This window comes from Lepisma saccharinum, chromosome 2 (assembly GCF_977018435.1).
Source record: "Lepisma saccharinum chromosome 2, izLepSacc3.1, whole genome shotgun sequence".
In the NCBI taxonomy this organism is placed as follows: domain Eukaryota; kingdom Metazoa; phylum Arthropoda; class Insecta; order Zygentoma; family Lepismatidae; genus Lepisma; species Lepisma saccharinum.
Window position 1 is genome coordinate 110655450 of NC_139230.1, and position 21384 is coordinate 110676833.

At 38.5% G+C, this 21384-nt stretch overlaps 1 protein-coding gene across 1 annotated transcript in view; it reads left to right on the plus strand.

Moving 5' to 3' along the window:
• LOC145983598 (26S proteasome non-ATPase regulatory subunit 6-like) overlaps positions 1-21384 on the plus strand; it is a 117774-nt gene that overhangs the window by 35765 nt on the left and 60625 nt on the right. The window contains exon 4 of the mRNA XM_083116661.1: positions 13281-13503. Coding sequence (XP_082972787.1) covers positions 13281-13503 — 223 coding nt within the window. The remainder of the gene's footprint in view (positions 1-13280; positions 13504-21384) is intronic.

The window sequence follows — 21384 nt, forward strand, 5'->3', positions numbered from 1 at the left end:
AGTTTCACCCGGTTGCAGCAGCTCATAGTACACCACACCTTTCATATCCCACCATATGCACAGCATAACCTTTGCACATTGAATATCTCGTTTCGGTTGTGATGGACCTGGTTCACCTGGCTTCACCCAGGCCTTTTTTCGTTTTGGGTTCTCGTAATGGATCCACTTCTCATTGCCAGTAACAATGCGATGCAAAAACCCCTTTCTTTTCTGTCTTTGGAGCAGCAATTTGCAAATGGTTTTTCATCTTTCAACGTCTCTGTCTTTCAATTTATGTGGAACCCAATGTGACATCTTTTGAATCAATCCCATGGCTTTGAGGCATTTGGAAACTGTTGTTTGATCAACGCCTAATGCTTCTGCAAGTTCTTCCTGCGTTTGATGACTTTCGGTAGCACTTTTCTGCATGTTAAAGTAATAAAGCAGAACACCCTGCAAAAACACTTTATCTGGCACGAACTGAGTCATGTTCAGTTGACTACAAAATGCTGTTGTTGACGTGTCAATCAACTGCCCTATACTACGAACGATGGTGCTGACAGGAGTTTTCAACGCATGTGTGGATACACGGAACTGTGGGACGATATGCTCGTTACGCCATCTCTTGTCCAGGCGCATGAATTAATTCCTAGACCAAATATTATGGTAGATATGTAGACGATATCCTTATAATCGGAAAAGAAATGGATCTTAACACTGTTTTTGCTGAATTAGAGAAACAAGATGACAGAATAGGCTTCACCAGGGAAAACTTGGTAGACGGGAAAATTAACTACCTGGACCTAAGGATTATTAAAACTGAAAAGGGAATAAGAACGGGAGTATTTCAGAAACCCTTAGCAGGCAATCTTTATATTAATAAAATATCAGACATTCTGGTAGGGTCAAATAGAATGTTTATTTAAACTTTTTTGTAAGGGCTGAGAGGTTATGTAGTAATGCCAAGGAAAAAGAAAATGAAATATCATGGATAATAGAGGTAGGATTGAAGAATGGGTACTCCGAATATGAAATTAATGTGTTGGCCAGAAGAGCAAGGAAGAATATCGTGAAGGAAAACTCCGATTTCGTTAGCAGGTTAGGAAATTAGAAATTTGAGGAGGGAGAGTTGGATAGTAAAGTTCACTATGTTGGGATCCCGTACTGGAAAGGACTAATGGAGAAAATTGAAAAGACAGTGAAAAATTATGGTGTGAAATGCGGGACGAAAGCTTCTAGAAATATTGAAAAGCATTTCACAGATTATAAGGGGGGGGGGGGTAAAAATCCGAAGTAACCCAGACGAACAAAAAGGGGTTTATAAGATCGGGTGAGTTTGCGGTATGGAATATATTGGACAGACAGGCAGAAACATGTGTGTTAAAATGCTTCCGCCCAAAGAATGGACTTGGAAATTCTATTTTTGTCTTTTCTGTCGAAAGTTAGGGAGGGTCACGTGAACTGCTGAACCAATCGGCTTTGACCAGTTGCCGTGGTGAGGGGTAATTCTCGTGGTATTCTGCATTGCCATGTGTATGCCTGACAGCAATGGTTCAGCATTATTGTGCGGTTTGTTTGTGCTTTCCCCCCCCCCCCGTATCTGTGATTTTTATACTGAAAGATGATGACCCTAACGCGAATACACCGGCGAAATCAGAAGAAAAAAAAAGTTGTCGTGCATGGTATTCCTCTGCGTGGCCAGACTCATGAATTAGTATGTGCAGTGCAAGATTATTTTGAAAATGAAAGAGATAATAATTGCCCTTTGATTCCGTTTAAAAAAAGTGATTGGGAGAACAGCAGCTGCTCTGGGAATTATCAGAATGTCCTTGATGTCCATCGTGAAGGAAAAGTCCCGCTTAATGGAGACAGATGCATCATAACATGTTTTAGTACCACTGGAGTAAGCAGGATTTTATTTCGGAGGGTTGGAATTGTAAGTGTGGATGTTACAAAGCTGCAATTTTTCCCGTGGGGCGGAATAAGTAATAAAACATTTCATAATTATTAGAGTTGAACGGATATCCACACCCATGCTGATTCTCTTACCTATCTCACAGATACCCTTGTTTGAAAATGACGCGTATTAATTAAAAGCTGTTCAAAATATTGACTAATATTAGTGAGTAAGTAAATACTTTCAATTGTGTGTATCAATTTAATAGGGTTGTGCTTTAAATGTAAGAATTACATCAAAATCTGAAAATACTATTACGTAATCACAAAATACACTTTTCCATACAACATTGGTTCAAAATAACGGGAACTTGGAATTATGCATAAATTCAAGGACACCCTGAAAATGCTTACTGCATATTTGCAAGCCTCGCGAAAGATTAAAATGTTTTAAAAGTATTGGCCGGTGTCAGTAAATATAATCCAACCGATATCTTCCAATACTGATACCATATGTTAAAAGTTGTTTAAAGACAAAAATGATATTTGGGATATTGATTTAAGAGGTTCTTCAGTTACCAATTTGGTTTTCCTGATTCCGAGTTTTCAGCTCATCGTCCCCCCTCCCTCCTCCCATCCTCGAGAGAGTCCACCCCTAAAAAGGCCAAGCAGGGCAAAGCAGGTTTCCGTGGTGTAGCAAGCAAATGCGTGGGTCTCCGCCTCCCTGCCTCTGCCTGAAATGTGAGCGAGCGAAGGGTGCTTGTTGACAGGAAAAGATGTCCTGTACGACTGGACAAAAAAAAATCAGACTCTCAGACATTTGGCAACACCGCTTTCCCCCGTTTCACACTAGCACAAGTGGAGACGAAAAGTCTTAGGTTCCTCAAGTCCAAACTCGAGCCTGAGCGACTTTAGATGGGGGGAACACAATAAGAATATTAAGGAAAGGGATCAGAAAATGGGGCTTGGAGAGCACGTAATAAGCAGTGGGCATAGAATCATAAAAAGGGAGGTTATCAAAAGAAGTAACAGTAAATTGGATAGGAATGTATACGAAACGGCACTTAATTGTGCGGGAAACAGAAATAAACTGAACCTGGATGATGTATGGATTAGCTTTTTTAAAGAGTGGGACAATATGTATGACAAAAATGCCCCGATAGGCTTCCATGTCACCGCAGAGGTAAAGAAAGCTGCCGAAGTGGAACGCGAATTCTCCTTGGATTGGTGACGGAAAAAAAAGGGGGAGGGACCACTCCTAGGAGAAGAAGTTACCAACAACTGCATAGCACAGCGCCAGCTGCTCGCACGCTTCACCTTGGCAGGGAACTAGGGCTTTCAACTGCCACTCAAGCATACCGTGTTGGTGATTTTAACATGTTTTTTCGTGAGTTTTAAGGGTTTTTAACAAAGGTAGTTTTTAAATTTGTATGTGTTGAGCACCATGAAGTGTTTTTAACCCCAACATTTTACCTAGTATCCTCGTATGACACTTCTCCAACGTGGCTTGATGTTCGCAGCCTAAAATACAACCACCTGAAGAAGGAAGCAGTAAAGCTTCCGAAATGTAGTTTACAACGAATATATACTCACTTACATAAGTAGACAAAATTTAATACTTTTAACGTGTTTTTGTTTATAGATAGTGAGTAATACGCACGTAACTAATATGCTATTTTTGAATGTCTGGTTGAAATTTTTATTCTGTGGTTTTATTACTATAAATATTCAAAATTTATTTTAAATCGACCGAAATCATAGTCATTTTGCGTTTGCTTGAAGAACAGGTTAAAATATTCTTGTTTGAGAAATCGATAATTAAATTTTAAATATGATAGAATTGTGAGTTTTACAGTGTTACTTGGTTTGTATTCCCTGATGAGATTTTGGTTACTACTTTTAGCATTATGAGACAAGAAAGCAAGTTTTATTCATGAGATGTAGCAGAATTTACTACATATATAGTAGCTAAATGCTCACAATAGAAAATTTTGTACATATGCACAATACTGTAATTGGAGGTTTCACCTCTATTGAGGGAATTACACCAACCTATCCATGTTGAAAATTATTCATTTATTGCTAAACAGTTGGATCTCATCTCAAATGTGTATACTTTAAAAAAAATGGTGTGTGCTATTGTCTGGCACAGAGGTAAGCAAATTGGATAAACTTTATTTCTTAACTCCTTTTTAAATAGTATAAGGGAAAGGACTACCCAATCAGGAAACTAAAATTTTTACACAATGATGAAAACTCGTAAATAATATTTTCTCTTCATGATGCAGTCGCAATTTAGCTGTCGCTAATTTCAAATTGCAACTGCAGTTTTGAGTTTGGCACCTATCTAAACTCATCAAGTTAGCCATATTTGGTGAGCATTTAATTCAGACCATTAAAACCATGATATAATTATGTTTCATGAATTTATTTAGAGAATCAATTTTATACTTCCCTAGCTTAATCGTGCCTACAAACATGAGTAGAAGCAAAGGCCTTCTCGATGGTATAGTGGTAAAGTCATCACCTTGCAATCGGGTGGTCCAGGTTTCGATAGCCGGTGAAGGTATGCAGTGGTTCAGATTCACCTCAAACTATAGGCCTAGCCTCGATTAGACTGTCTTTGCATGAGCGGGCTTAAATCAAAATTCAAGCTCATAATAGAGCAACTATAAAAAATATCAGCCTAGATCTGTATTGAAGGTTCTGTGTAAGATCAAACACTCCAACAGTGAAGTGTGACATGTCGACAAATTTGCGAGACATTATGCAGGCAAAAAAAATTGCCACAAACATGTCACTTTGAAAATTAAATATTTTTTAAAAAAGTTAAGTTATAATTTTGTTCTTTGTGTATTTTCCCCTAAAAACGAAAAATATAGGTTTGTCTTTGGCACTGCTTTTTGACATATCAATGTTTGCTACTGAATTGAAAGTTAGTGGCTTTCGCAATTATGTTATGCATTAATCATATTTGTAAATGCCAAATTGAGCCAAAATAATTGAGTCTAATTTCGAAACATGTCACATGTGACTTTTCACCTTGAAAAAAAAAAAGAATATTGGTCTCACCAGGGTTTGAATTCAAGTCACGAAGTTTCAGACTTCTAATTTAAAGAGTAAAACGAGACATGGCAGCTCCACGTCGCATGCACTCTATGCACTCATTGTGTGGGAAGGTTCTGCAAGGAACATCACTCTTGCTTCCTGGTGAGAAGCCAGGTGAGATGGAAACACGTAATTCCTTATCTTTGTCTAGTGCTGTGGCCACAGGGCGAGAAGAGGAAGTTTCAATTAGATAATTTGTTGGCTGATTTACTTTCGTTTATTTTACTTCGATTTTCTGTTACTTTTGGTTAATCGCGAACCTGAAGATGAATGGTGATAAGTTGAATGATTCAATCACAAATGCAAATAAACAGCATACACATGTTATTTATTTATTTACCACAGAATTCCAAATACAGCTTTGGCCATTTTACATTGGAATATAATAACAATAGAAATAACAAAAAATAGCAATGGAAGTAACAATAAATAATAACAAACTAAAATACATAATTTTTCCCTTCATACTTCACGTTTGTGCATACATACATATGAGATAAAATGGATTACATGTTGTTACACAGTAGCTTTTTAAAACGTGACTGGTTTTCAAAGATATCAACTTGGTTTGGTAGAGTGTTGTATTGGCTGGGTAGTCTGTGGAAGAGAGAATGCTGTATTAGGCTTAATCTGGGTTTCTGATATGTGAAAAGCTGAGTGCTCCTTCTGGTGCGGGACGGTACTCGAAAGTGAATTTCTTGAAGGCGATCACTTCTTATGTTCCCATCGGTTATTATATGGAGGAAAATATGGTCTGCAAGTATGTGTCTATCATGAGGGGTGTGGATATTTAGCATTTTCAGAAGGATGGACTTTTGTAAATGTTTTGTGGATGGAATTTGGTGACGAACAATGGCCAGGAAGAAATTTAGAACAGAATTTAGTCTATCTAATTTTGAGGGGCATGCCATAGACCAGATCGGAGAACAGTATTCAAGTTTAGGTGAAACAAAAGATTTGTAAAAAGTGCCGAGAGCAGACATGTTGTTTATTTCAGTAATACGATAGAGGTGACCTAGCATACGCATGGAACACTTAGTGACTGCAGAGATGTGGTCAGAAAAGGAGAGTTTCTCATCAAATATGACGCCTAAGTCCTTCTGTGCGGCAACCCTTTGAACGCAATTGATTTCTATGAAATTTTGCGTATTAAATGTATTTTTCTTTAAGGAGAAGGTCATGGTGGTACATTTCTGACGATTAAGTTTCAGGTTCCATATTTCACACCAGTTTATTAGGGAATCTAAGTTCTTTTGCAAAAGTGCCATGTCATTTAAATTTGATATTTTACTGTATATTTTGCAATCATCGGCGAACAAAAGAAGGTTTTTACAAGAGTCTGAAAGATATTCTGGAAGATCATCAAGGTAGAGGATGAAGAGAAGAGGTCCAAGAACACTGCCTTGGGGAACACCAGAAGATACACCTCGATATGAAGAACAGGTTCCGGAAAGTACAACCTTTTGTTGTCTGTTTCGGAGATAGTGTTTGAGCAGAGAGAGAAATTTCCCATGAATATTAAAACGATGAGATAATTTATGTAGGAGGTAGTTGTGGTTTATAGAGTCGAAGGCTTTGGAGAAATCCAGATATATTACATCCAGTTGAGAGTTTTCAGATACACAGTTGATAGCATCAGATAATACGATGCTCAAGTAAGTTAAGCAGGAGCTGCCTGGTAAGAAGCCGTGCTGTGCTGTATTTATATATGGAGAAGTGAATTTGTAAAGTCGGTCCTTTATTTTTTTCCACAGTCGATAGAAAGTGGTGATAACAGGGAAATGGGTCTATAAGAAGCAACAGCATCCTTGTCCCCAGATTTATATAACGGTACCACATTAGCCTTTTTCCATGAACCCGGGAATGTTGCCTCATTGAAGCACCTGTTTAATAAAATAGAGAAGGGAATAGCGAGAGAAGAAGCAGTGTTTTTGAGGAAAATAAAAGTGATTTCGTCAGGACCATTTGCGCGATTTTCAGGCAACGAAGATAGGATGCTTAGAACTTCTCCCGGAGACGTGGAGAGAGATGTCAGAGAGTGACAGCAAACTGGAGTGAGATTAGGAAGAGAAGAAGCCGGTGTATTTGTTACCAGAAGGAAACATTAGAAGTGGAGTTTCAGTAACAACACAGTAAAGAAAAATAAGTTCCAATGTCAAAATTATGCCACACACATTGTCCTTTCAATAATTATTTTCTCCTTGCCACATGACCAACAAACTGTGTGTATAAAGCTGTGACTCTATGAAATACTTTTCATGGCACCCATTTGGCAGAAAAGAAAGGAAAACTTGAACCACATGGGGATTCGAACCTAGGATTTCAGGTTACGAAGCTGGCATTTTACCGACATGGACACAAGCCACGGTGGGAAGAAAAAGCATGCTATTACAGTGACTTCCCCTTAAGATTGCACTTTTACATATCCGGTTCCAAACTTTCTATGTCCCTTCTTTCTAATTACATTAATTTGAAAGCAATATGCTTCATGGTATAGTGGTTCTATGCTGTGCACACATTGCTCACAGACTATAAGTTAATGTTGTGTGTGTATATTATTGAAGACGATCGAAGACGTGCTTTTGTGCAAGGTTAGTGTTTCCAACCCCTAATAATCTTCATGGTCTAGCTTGTCAACATAGCAGATTCTGATATGTGGCGATAATTCTTATAAGTCAATGGCACATACATAATTATATTTTTAAACTAACTATTTGACGAAGAAGAGTTATTTTTCAGGAGAATATGAATACATTCATCCAGTCTGTACTGATTTTGGGAGCTTTATCATCCTACTTTTGTGTTCAAATTACAAGCTAGAAAAGCAGTTTGCATACGTAAGAGAAAGTAACGAAAGTGATCCTGAAGTCACATCATTCAGGCCATGATAGATATTCTTATTGCCTTGGATTGTTTATTTTCTCCCGTCCGCATCTTGAACGCAAATTTGATTTATTTTTTGTTAGCGTCGCTTTTCTTCCACTTTTAGTAAATTGCGGCGAAGATGATAAATAATGATATGGAAAATTGATGAAGGGACACTCGTAAAGAACACCCATGTTCAGGTTGGAATTCGAACCCGGGTCCTCTTGGTGAACGTTGTTGTTACGTTAAGCTAGGGAAAGTCGTAATGGAACCACCATCCACTCCTCTCTGCTTTCAAATGAATATGAGCTTTACCCCAAGTGAATGGATTGAGGTGGTTTTTTTTTTTTTTAATTTGTTATGGGATACTGAGTATCTCTAACATATTTTCCAGAATTTTTTCTTGCCATTCTCTTTTCAAATTGGACACTGCATTGTGTTAATAATTAAAATGCAAGGCTTTTGTGTAACCATTTCTTTTCACTCGGCAAGTCAGAAAATTCCCTGCATCCGGTGAAAAAAATTAGTGGTTAGCAACACTGCAGTGTGCTGTTTTCCCGAACCTTTACTTCGGCTGTACTGCCACACTCGATCGGCTCCGAAGTTGATCTTTACCTCAAATGAGTGTGCCAGTTTCTCTGAACAGAAGTGTACCAGAAACCTCTTGATTATAAGATAACAACGCTTCCACTACACCATCGGGGAGACATTCACAATTAGGAAAACCTACATAATATATCATCCCACCTGTCTCTCTTTTACACCATGTTAAACATACATCCCCCTACCTAACCAGTTGCTTCAAGGTATCACAAGATGAAATTAATGAATGTTTTTTTTTATCCTATTCCTATTTGAAAGACACATTATTGTCAATTTTGATACATGTGATAAATTTTAAACTACTTTTCAAGCAATTAATCAGAAACCAGTTTTAAAATAAATATTTTTCATTTGACTTGACTACACGTGCATGTAAAACCCATTTAATTTATCTTCTTGCACATGGGCAGCAGGAATTTCTAAAAGAGGAATGAATATTACAAGGTATACCATTTTCTCCCACTAGTGCTCTTTCTTAGGTTATTTCATTATTTAAATCTGTACAGGTGATAAACCTGCCACACACACTGTTTCCCCTTAAGTTCGAAAGCAACTTTGGAGAATGTTCAGGGATCATTTTTCCATTGTGTACTTTTTAAAATTGATTGTACATGATTTTTTAGTGAAAATGTCCATTATCGAAGAATTATTTTATCTTGATTATTTAATATCTAAACAATTTGGATATCTGAATATCAGATCATTCATAATTATCTGGATATTCAGAAGATCTGGATATCTTTCATGTTCATTTCAATTATTATCCTAGAAAGAGTCGGTGAGAAAGAAATTGCCATTGATATATTTTTCGTTCAAAATACTGCCTTCGTATTTGCTGTTAAAAATGAAATAATTCCACATCCCCTAAATGTGCTTTCATGACACGGTGTTACGTGCACAGGGAACTTTACCTTTACCTTATTCTCAGTAATGATATGCTGATATATAAGCATAAATAATCCTACCAAATTATGTGTGTCTACTCGAAATATTAACTTGGGAGCATCCAAATTGCAACACTCAGATATCAAATTTGAATTGATATGTCACTTATGTAGGCACATCATCATTCTCAAACACTACGGTAAAAATAAGTCTCGGAGGTAAAACTGCTATAAAAATATATCGAATGATTGGTATCATGATAATAAATAATGGAATCTATTAAGTACAAATACTAAGGGCTTTTTTGGAAATATCCACATGGTTGTTTCTTGTTTATGTAAGAGTAGTATAAAAGTAGTGAAGTAGGGAGTAGCGTACCAAGCTACTTTTTGGTAAATGTAGCTGTATCTGTAGTGAAGCTACATTTTGGAAGAGTAGCTGTAGCTAAGCTACTTTTAAAATGTAGCATTCTGATCATTGATTGTTTGTTTTATGTTGATAATTTGATCAATGCATCAATTCTTGATGCTGAGATGATATTTTCTGGAACTACCTCTCCTCTCCTCTTCATCTTTCCCCTCCTACTCCTTTGCTTCTATCTCATTTCACCTCCTGTTCTCACCTCGTGTCTCCATCCCACTCCTCTTATCTCCTCTCCTGTCTTCGATTCCTGACTCCACTGAACTCTTATCTTCCCTTCTTCGTTCTTCTCTCTCTATATCTCTTACTCTACTCTCCACGCCCCTCTTCTTGTCTCCTCTCATTTCTTCTTCTCGTTGCTCCCTTTTCATCATCTCTCCCTTGCATTTTTTCCTTTTTTCTTACAACTTCTCCTCTACTCTTCTATCCTCTCTTTTCTTCCCTCAGGAAGTCTATTTCTTTCATAAAGTATTTTGTCAATTTTGACATATTTCCATTCGCATATTTCACATGTATCTGTTGTGCAAGTGGCAACCCTGAAATTGAGCCAAACTCTATAAGCAACCCTCCAATGTCTTGTGTAAGTTGGGTTGCCTGGTATAAAATGCCGCTGTCCTAAGACTCATGGTGAACACTGTACAAGACAACAGTGTTACCACTGTGTCATTGGTTAAACACACATACAAATGCATGTAGAGCAAAGAAAAATGTAATTAGAAGAAATGGAAGAAATCTGTCTTTTGGCTGTTGCACCATGCAAAATTATGTAGCTAGTAGGTAGTTCCAAAATTTAACATTATGAACCTCTTAATGTATTTACTGACACTACAAGTGAAGTATGATAGCCGCAATTGGCAAAAGGATAAAATTGACGTTTTTTTGTTATCTGTAAAAAAAATGCCGTACACCACTGGTTATAACAAGGGACAGGATTTTGTGGTGCAAAATTATGGTCGGGAAAGTTAAAAAAAGGGTTCTGAAATTGTTTCCAAAAAGGTGCTGATAAAATGCTTTTATTCAGTCCTATCTTTTTTTCTGCGCCTTCTGTATATAATATGCATGGACCGCATAGAGAACTGTAGTTCTGCCAAATAAGTTAGGTTGAAGTTTGTGTTTCCTCTCGTGGGTTTTGCTGCATTATCTTGGGAACTATTTGTGGCTGCAATGATTATATTATACCATTCTATAGATCTCGTTCTGCTCTACAAAATGAGACTATAGGATTTTATGTAGCTGCTCAAGAAGAGTGAAAATAGTTTATTTTTCTGTCCAATTTTTTAACAAAACATGAAAGAAAAGGTAGGAAATAGGTGCTGAAGCATCAAAGAGGGGGTAATAAGGGGATAAATGTGCTAATCTCATGAAAAGGTGCTGGAAAGTGTGTTCATTTTACTTGATTTCGTGTCTTAAAATACATATCTCAAACGATCAGTATGAAAACCGCTATATTTTTTGGAAAGGTGGTGCACCTTAAAATCAGGGGTGTGCTGTGAATTTTCGTGATAGGCAAGCAATGGGTCAGTTTTTAATTTAGACTAATTACAACATTTTCAAATGTAATATGGTGGGGGTAAGGGTAAATTTGGAGCCAAAATTACCAAAAATTGGGCTTTGGTGAAAAATTTTAGGAGGGTATTGAAGAAATTTGGAGGGAGGGGGTTGTGAGGTGTGTGCTGATAAATCTCTGATATACACACAGGAGGGGGTTGGAATTGTTTCCCCTGCTAACCCGGCCCCCACAATGTGTGTATTCTTATATTTATCCTGCCTCTAGCCTTTTTTTTTTTTTTTTTTTAGGAATATTGTGCCAAAAGAGGGGTTATGACCCCCAGCAATCCACCTTTTGTATGTCACTGCACGAGTGTGATTTTGGGAATGTTCATGTCTTTGCGCTGCATTATGGAAATTACTGAAGCCATTCTGGTCTGTAAAGTTCCATGTTCCAACAAAATGATTTATATATAATATTGCTACTACATAACCCCATAATATGTAACTTCGTTGCCTTGTAATGAACAGGCCTCACATTCGATGATCGGTCGAGTGGTTCAGATCCCACTTTAAACTGTAGGTTGAGTCCCAATTAGACTTTCTGTGCATAAAGTGGACTTTAATAAATTCAAACATAATATTGTTTTTTGCTGAGACACTCGTAACTACTTAAGGAAAACTTTCCCATTTTTATTACTTGTTTTGGTTATACATAATTTAGGACACGGTCTCTCATGATTCACCACCTCCAACTTTTTGCTACAAGTTTTTTAACTGAATGATTTTAAAAGAAGATCCCTAATCAAGTATTTTCCTTCACCTCTCCAAATCGATGGCTCATCTAGTTTGTCAACTCTGGTGGTTATTTTCAATGTAGAAATACTTTAACACAAGACAGCAAAAACACACAAAAGAACAGAATAGCAAAGGACGATGGCCACAGTAAAGAAACACACATCCACAGCTAACACACTTCCAAATGCGCCCTCTTCCTCACCCTATTTCCAGTGTTTCATACCTTCTATATTTCAGTTACTGACCACATGACTGATATGTGCAAGTATTGGCTGGATTTTATTTCTTATAAATACCATATGACCGGTACTCATTGACTTTACTTCATAAGCTAATTTGATCATTACTGTTTTCACACGTGAATAATCGTACCGAGCAGATACATAGAAAATTCTGGAAGTTAGCAACACTTGTGGCCAGCATGGACGAGGTCTTTCCAACACCCTTGCCAAAGACAAAGCTGTCCGGGGGGTTGCTTGCAGTCAACCGTTTTTTTTTTCATGAAGGAAGGATGACAGTGACCATGCAAGAACTGCCTAAGTCACTCGAAATGTGGGGAGAAAGGTGAACAGTCCTCTTCCTTCCAACATGGATCAGCTGTGCCGTATTTGCAAAGCATAGTGAAGGGTACAGCCGCTTTATGTTTGCAGCCAATATGACAGGAAATAGGGGAATTGAAAAGTCTGCATATGTAAATATGTTAAACTAGATAAATTCCATTCCGGGGTGTATAAAGACATTGAAAACGTGAACTTAAGATATCAAAATTGTTTTTAACAAAACAACGCAAGCGGCGCTTGCTCCACCTTCCTTTACTGCACTCTTCTGCTTAAAATCCATTCCCTAGTTATAACCCACCCTTGTGGGGTTTCAAGGACAGATTGTGAAATATAATATATATTTTTGACATCATCTAAAGAATAAGACTGCATATTCTCATGCAGGCTGCAAACTGAAGCTTAAAAATAGCAATAAAAATTAATGGCAGTTTTATGTTCACCATAATTACAAGTGTTTAGAAGCATTTGGGTGAGAATTCTCCCCCCCCCCCCAGTTTGTGGTGGGTATTAAGAGTAAATTCTTTGTGAATTTGAGACTGACCTTTGGGTATTTAGAATTTTTTTCCATGTTTCTTTCATGTGGAAAATTTCAAGTTGTGTAGTTACTAAAATATAAGCTTATTATGAAATAATAAATTTTAATGAAATGAAATGCTGAAATAATTTTTATTTTTACAGCCTGATTGAAGATGGAGGTGACTGGGACAGAAGGAATAGGCTGAAAGTGTACCAAGGAACATACTGCATTGCTGTTCGAGATTTTAAAGCTGCATCATCATTCTTTCTTGATACCATCTCAACATTCACTTCTTACGAGCTAATGGATTACACAGCATTTGTTCGTTACACTGTTTACGTTAGCATGATCTCATTACCTCGAAATGAGCTGCGAGACAAGGTAGTAAGTGATTGTTAGATTTAACCACTTAATCAATAAAGGAGAGAGAGTGATTGAGTGAGTGAGAGTGTGTGTGTGTGTGTGTGTGTGTGTGTGTGTGTGTGCGTGTGCGTGTGCGTGCACGTTGGTATACTCCTCATTAGGAGGAACAAGATCGGAAAAATTACCAGCATTAAGAGGAACTTTTTCATTGCGAGGTATTTTTGGTGGTTCCTTGGAACGAGAGAGCACATTATTTAATGTTATGGCCAAATGGGCAAAGGAAAATTTAATGTCGTGGTATTAATCGACGAAGGGGACACAGATCTATATTTTGATAAAAGATAGAACAATATCCGAAAATTGTACTCTTGAGTTATGCTACAAAACCGTGCATTTTTCTGGTTCCTCTTTTTGGGGCATTGTACCTGTACTTGTGTATCAGGTGTTTATCAGTTCCTCTCAACGGGGCTCTGTGCTTATCACCTACACACAACGTGTGTGTCGTTCGAGCAACGCCAGACACATCTGCAGTGTGTGAAAAATTGCGGAACTACATCAGCGGTGACGTCATGGCGGAGCGAGGGAGGTCATAGGGGCAGGGCCTGCAGTTGCAGAGGACAGCATTGTCAGATCTCCCCTCAACTTACGTGACTCAGCATTTTTCACTGACGGCTCTGAACATTGCATTGTTCACAGTGCTGCATAAGTTGCAACGCTGGAGAATGCAGCATTGCTACATTATTGCCTACATGGGAAATGTTAACGGTGCTTCACGATTGCATTCTGAGAGGGTTTGTTGTGTGATAGTAGCCGTATTTAATATATCGGTTTGAGCAGTGAGCGAGCAAATAATATTGTAGGAAATGCTTGTGTATTTCCTCATCAAGAAAGAAAACTAGTAGGATTTCTTCATGTATTAATTAACAAAATATTCAACCAGAGATCCTATGCTAGAATACTGGAAATGATAGAGCTTAATCTAACTAAAGCACAAAAGCCAGATACAGGACAGTATAGTACAAAAACAACATACATATTTACGTTCTTAATTGTGGTCTAACTATTCGTTTTCTCCTTCTACTCGACTCGTTAAAAATTTGCATCTCCTCCTCTGTGGTGACAGTGGCGTATTTAAGAGTACGACTTCAATCTCCTTCCCGAAATACTTTCCACCCTTAAAATGTTTCTTTTGTCACTAGAATGCAGATGCATATGTTCAAAAATGGCAAAATACGTAGTTAAACATTAATAAGAATAGGGTCTTCACTAACATTTCAATATTTTTCGTAATACATGTCTCTAAAGTAAGGTAGAATTCACACCGAACTTACAGGCGACACGTGTTGCTTGAGGATTTCACCAATCCAACGCAAGTTTCTGCGCCCTATCATGCCTGCCGCTACGTTATGAAACGTTGCTGTGGATTCACGCGTTTCCAATCGACATATGTCATTTGCACTTGCTGGTTCGGAGTGAAATCCACGCGTTGCTTGACGTTTCAATCTGAAAGTTACAGGCGAAAAACAACACGGAGATGTCAAGCAGTTTTCAGACCAAAGTGACTCACAACACATGTTGCTTCGGAACTAGTCAGTCAACATCAACGTTTCACACCTTAGCGTTAGCCCCAGAAGACTGAGTTCGACTGGTGAAATTCTCAAGCACCACGTGTATCTCTAATGTGAAATCTCCCAATGAGAAAGCCCAGTTCGAGTGACATGTATGTGTATGTTCAATAAAGCAACACATACACCACGCGTTCGTGAACAAACAGAGTCAATTGGATGCACGGCCCGAGCGACATGGTGATTTCACACCCAAGCGACAAGCGACACGAGACCCTTCAATCTAATGCAAAAGATTCATTGCGTATGCGGGGACAACAGAAACAGGTGACACGATGCACCGTATTGAGAACATAGTCCAGTCCAAGCTACGATTGTAGCTTGTGTCGCTTCAGTTCAAAATGTTTGTTTTCAAAAAGCAGGTTACATGGGGATTTCACACAAACGACACGACACGCATGATTTTGTGCGAGCAATAAAGGTTTCGATTTCCTGTGGGGCATAGCACCTTGCACTGGCGTATGCAGGGGGGAGCTGATGGGGCTACTGCCCTCCAGAAAGTTTAAGAAAATCCAAATTTTTAAATGAAAATTTGTTAACAACTCAAAGAAAGGAAAGATGTAAACGCAAACCTCCCTTAAAGTTAAAATGACACCCGATAATCATTTCTGTCTTCGAGCACAGTTTTAATAGAGTGAAAAGTTGAAAATGTACGATTGCCTATATATTTTATTTGGTATCTCACAATTCTAGAACAAAGCTATACTATACACCTTTACAATTTCAGCCTCTCCAGAACAAAAATCCTGCTTACGCCAGTGGCACCGTGAGAACAATTGGAGCAGACTATAATATCGAAAACCAGAAAAGTACGGCGACTCAATTATTTTTAACTTAATAGTATATGGCACATGTTTTCCCTCTTCTCGAGTAGCAGCAACAAATCGTCCCCTAGGTATGGCCAGTGCATCGCCCAGTGGCATATACATGAAGGGAGGGATGAAAGACAGGCCTGTGGCAAGGAGTAGCAAGTCTCCATTTTCACTTCACAGCCTAACAAAGACAACTAAAGGTGGCCAGGAGGGGAAATTTCCTTTGGGCTCAGGATGGTGGTGTGTGTTGCAAGGCGTGCTGTTGATTGGGTTCCAAAACTGGGTTCGGCAAATTAACTTTACTTTTCCTTTATAGATAAGCTTTAGCATAGTGTCAGAGCAAAAGTGGCTAAAAGTGGTGGACAGCTGCCATCCTACACTCCCTCAGTCCGTAATGATTGTGTGTGAAATTACTGTGAAATCAGTTGAAATATTGGAATCAGATTCTTTCCTCATTCATCCATAAATATTCTATTTCATTTCGCTTTGTAATAAAAATAAAAAAAGGTAAAGGTAAAGTGTTCCCCTGTGCATAGCACCACACCATGAAGGCGTATAGGGGGTGTGGGGGTAACGCCCCACACTTTCTTGATCCGGTCGTGAGTGGGGGTGATGTGATCAGCATCACGCCCCTAACCACCTTTACCCCCCAGGGTTTCCCCCAGGTACCCATGTTATTCGACGCTGGGTGGGCGCCGGGGCTGCTTTCACCGTTAGAAAAGTTCCCGGATTTGAACCGGCCGGGGATCGAACCCGGGACCTTGAGCATGGTAGTCAGACGCGTTACTGACTGAGCCACCGCCACGTAATAAAAATAAGCAATTTATAAATTTATAAAAAATATATATTTTTTAAATTATACTTAAAATCATCGTAATTAAAAAGAATTATGGCTGACACATTTTAAGAAAGAAGTTACAGTCCGTGAATTTTGTTTTTCACAGTGTTCAATAATTTTATTAGGAAATGATTTTCTGCCATTTTATTTAACTGTGATGGTGCGGATGTGTGGTGATTAGAAGAAATTTAGGAAGGGACACTCATGCCCAGGCCAGGATTCAAACCTGGAAACCCTGGCATCGTATTACACTGAATTAACCTCTCCCCCAGATTTTGGAGGACAGAAAGTAAGTTATTAATATAATATATAAGATGTAATATATAATATATTACATATTATATAATATAATATCCGAACCAGTGTATAGTGCACCTCCACTGCATATCGCCAGTTTACAAGGCAATTCTTATATTCTGTATACTCTGTTCTATTCACAGTTACAATACAAGTGTTAACCCATTGAGAAACCTAAGTTTGCCATTTTGGAATCTCTCTCTCCAGGACATAGTGTAATCAAGGGGTCCAGACTTTGTTGAGTCACATTGTGGTTCCGATCCCACTTTAAACTGTAGGTTCAATCCCGATTACCCTTTCTAGGCATAAAGTATACTTAAAAACAATCTTACATTGAACTTGATTGAAATTACATTTTTGCTTGCAAGTTTGAATACGTATATTAATATTAATAATAATAATAACAATAATTACTTTAATTAATAGAGTACGTAATGAAGTATGAAAACACTGAGATTTGATCAAATTGTCTTTTGCTTATAGAGATGTTACTGAAGCAAGTATTGATGGAATGTACTGCAATGAGTATTTTGCTACTCTTGAAAAAAAAAAAAAGAACCAAAGGAAAATGCTTCCCCCCCTCCTTGTCCTGTTTACGGGGGGGAGAGTGGTCAGAAGTTCAGACCAGATGCTTTGCAACTCTGAACTACTCTTTCTTTGTCAGTGCTGGGGGGGGGGGGGTCGAAGAAGTGTTTGCACACCTTTTAATTTTCTTCCGCACCCATTTTTCAACCAATAACACCAACTCTTAGAGTGCCATACCCGGTGGAGGCACATAGTAGTTCGGATCCCACTTTAAACTGTAGGTCCAGTCCAGATTAGCATTACTGTGCATAAAGTGGACTTAAAACACCAACTCAACAACAACAACTCTTAGAGTGCCCTGCTATTTCATGTCATATTCAGCGCCGAATGTTACGTTCTAAAGTGAGACCGCTGTTATTGTTTACAACAGGCAAACACTGATCGCCGATTTCTTTCCTGTACTGTCGGCAGTTTATAAAGTCAAGCCGCCATTGTCTTTCTTTCGTCAGTATTGTTGTTAAGAATTGTTTCTTCTTATGTTTCACGTAGTCTGTGTTTGTCGATAAATGCCTATTGCTCAGTGTCAGGTGTTTTATGTTATCCCTTGCATTGTTGATACACCATTTTTGTTGTCTGCCTACTATCGGATCAAAAATTATGTATACTAGAGTTTTGGACTCCAATTAAAAATTAATCAGTAGACCTACATGGAAACAAGTTACATCAAAATTTGACTGTTTCAATTCTGTGTTAAGTTATAGTAACCAATTCTTTTCCGAGTATGTTTCGATTTTTAGTCGTCTTGAGAATAAAATAAAGTGCCGTTTTTGCGTTTTCCAAACAAGGGATCCAAAAAATTAAAAAATCGTCCGATCGTGATGAAATTTAAATATGCAGGTAGAAAGGTTGTAAATATAATTCTTAATTTTCAATTTTTTTTATTGGATAAAAAGTCAAATGTGTGTATCAATTTTCTGAAACATATTCCCTCCCATCCCGTGGGAAAATACCTTGCTTGTCTCTCTTTGGAAAAAATCCTCCAGTTTTCCATGTATGTCATTGGCTTCCCTTCAACAAGTTGTTCTTTTCAAATTTTTGGCCTCTCCGATGGCGCAGTGGTAGCACCTTGTAATCAAGGGGTTCTGGGTTCGATTCCCAGTGGAGGCATATAGTGGTTCGGATCCAACTTTAAACTGTATGTCCAGTCCCGATTAGCCTTACTGTGCACAAAGTGCACTTAATCACCAACTCAATCAATCAAATTTCTAAACATGTCTTGTACTAAAACCGAGCAAGAGTGAAGCAGTTGGAGTTTTAAGTCCACATTATGCACAGTAAGTCTGGACCTATAGTTTAAAGTGGGATCCGAACCACTGTGTGCCTCCATCGGGTATCGAACCCGGGACACCTTTCGCTAGTTTTATTCACTTGCATTGGCATATTTTTGGTATTTCATTTAGTGGCTAAAACATGTTTTCTTTATTTTCAACACCGTGCCCCTTAAATTTCATTCCACACCCTCTCAGCACTTCTACAGAGCATTCCCTGACATTCGCTATGAGACTCGGTGGCAAGCGGCCCGGTGTCAGCGCTTGTCTTTCCCAGTGAATGGGTCCGCAACAGTAGCACGCTACAGTCTGTTGTTTTTTTTCGCTCTCTTTCCCTTTCTGTTGACATTGCAGACTGACGCCAGTATAATCCTACCTCGGAAGTTGTGTTGTGTCGTGTCCGTGTGTTGAAGATTGTGGCTTAATATGGCACCACAAAAGTTTACATTACAACAAAGAATTTATGTTGTCGAGTGTTACTTCGGAAAGAGGAATTGTGGAGAAGTGCGATGACGTTTTGCACCGAAATTTCCTGGTGTTCCTGTTCCACATAGGACCACTATATTAAACCTCGTAAAAAAAAGTTTAGAGTAACAGGGTCAGTTCTGAATAAAAGTGGAAAAAAAAATGGGGAAATCTAAAAAAATGAAGTATAGAAAGACACTCCGCACACCATCCATGAGTTAAAAGAGAGTATTGTACCAGAAATTGGGAGAATTACAGTAGACGAACTTGCACGTGTAAATGCCAATTTTCTTCGGAGATGCCAGGAATGTGTTGCAGCAGATGGACGTCATTTTCAACACCTTCTGTAGTCAAGGTTAATACTCAATATGAAAACTGTAATTTTAATAGCAGACTCTAGCGACTGTCATGGACCCCCTTCACCGGGAAAGACAAGCGCTGCTGCCGGGCTGCTTGCCGCCGAGTCTCGTAGCGAATGTCAGGGAATGCTCTGTATATGATTAATTCTGGCAACGCACCAAGATTTACAGTTGTGGTTTTCTCTCCATTGGGGACCATGAGGACGTTTAAGTAAGCAAATAAATATAATAATAATAATAAACAGTTGTGTTTATATACGTACGTATGCGTATATAATTTGTATCCCCTCCTCCACATTCATCTGAAAGTGTCAACAGTTGTGAATCGTGGGACCGTCTGCTCAGTTGATATCTATGTTTTGGCCTTTTGAGTGTGTGCTGTATTCCCCAAGGCTAGGGTGACCAGACGTCCTCTTTTATCCAGACATGTCCTCCTTTTTAGGTGTCTGTCCGGCGTCTGGGCGGATTTTTTAGAAATTGGTAAATGTCCTTCTTTTTTAGAAAGAGTAGGCTATAGCATCGACAGTAGCAAATGTTCTGCATAGAGAATGCTTTCACACATAATGTTATTCATATCACTTGGGGTGCGTTAAATATGAGAGCAATGCTCACCTAGCATCTGGGAGCTGAACATGATCACTTTCCTGACTGAGTCATTAGTAGGGGTGTGCGGGATCCAGAAAAGTCTGTTAAAAAAAATTCCCATCCCGATCCCGACTTGAGGAAATGATTTCCAGACATTTCGAAATCCCGAGCAGTTCGAAACTTCCAAATGGTCGTTTTAGAAAGTGGTTAATTCTTCATTTTTTCTGCATTATAAGTGTCTTGACGCTTCTCTGAAATTGTTAGCTTTTTATTTCAGAAATCGAAAGAAAGGGAAATGACGTCAAAAATTCGGGATTTCCACACCGTCGGGAATGTTTTATCAATAGCCGTTCCTGAAAATTTCTCAGGAAATTGCGGATTTTACCCGTCCGGAACGTCTGGATTTAAAAAAAATTCCCCGTCCCGACCAAAAAATGTTCTGTCCCGCACACCCCTAGTCATTAGTGTGTATTATTGTAACTCGTTGCTTCGCAATCTGAGACTTGTGAAACACATGTAATTTGAGCAGTTCCTTTTTGATTGACTGATATGGTTTATTTTAATTCCCTTTTCTGCCACTTTTGCTAATCGCGAAGATGAGGATGATGATTTTCATGAAGGGGCACTCACAAAGAACACCCATACCCAGGCTGGAATTCGAACCCGGGACCTCTGGAGTTGTGGCACGGTGTGCTAATCACTCCGCCACAGAGGTTGGCCAGTTCATTTTTGAAATCATACATACGCGATACAGAAACGCGTAGTGAGAATTTTGATTATTAAGTCATATTTACATTTATGAAATAATGAAGCGAAAGTGTCAATTCATCAATGATCTTGCAAAAAAATATCCAGCTTTTAGAGGATGGAAGGGAAATTGATTAGGAACGTGAAAATTTTCAGGGAGAAGCACCTTTTGTGTTTCGGGGGAGGCGGAGGGGTTGTGTATGTGAGTGTGCGTACACAAAACGCCTTGAGGTCGCAGAGGGATTTTCCTGGCATTGTTGGAGAAAGTTATATGTATGACTATTTTCAAAGATTTGGGTGATATATTATTCAATAAACATT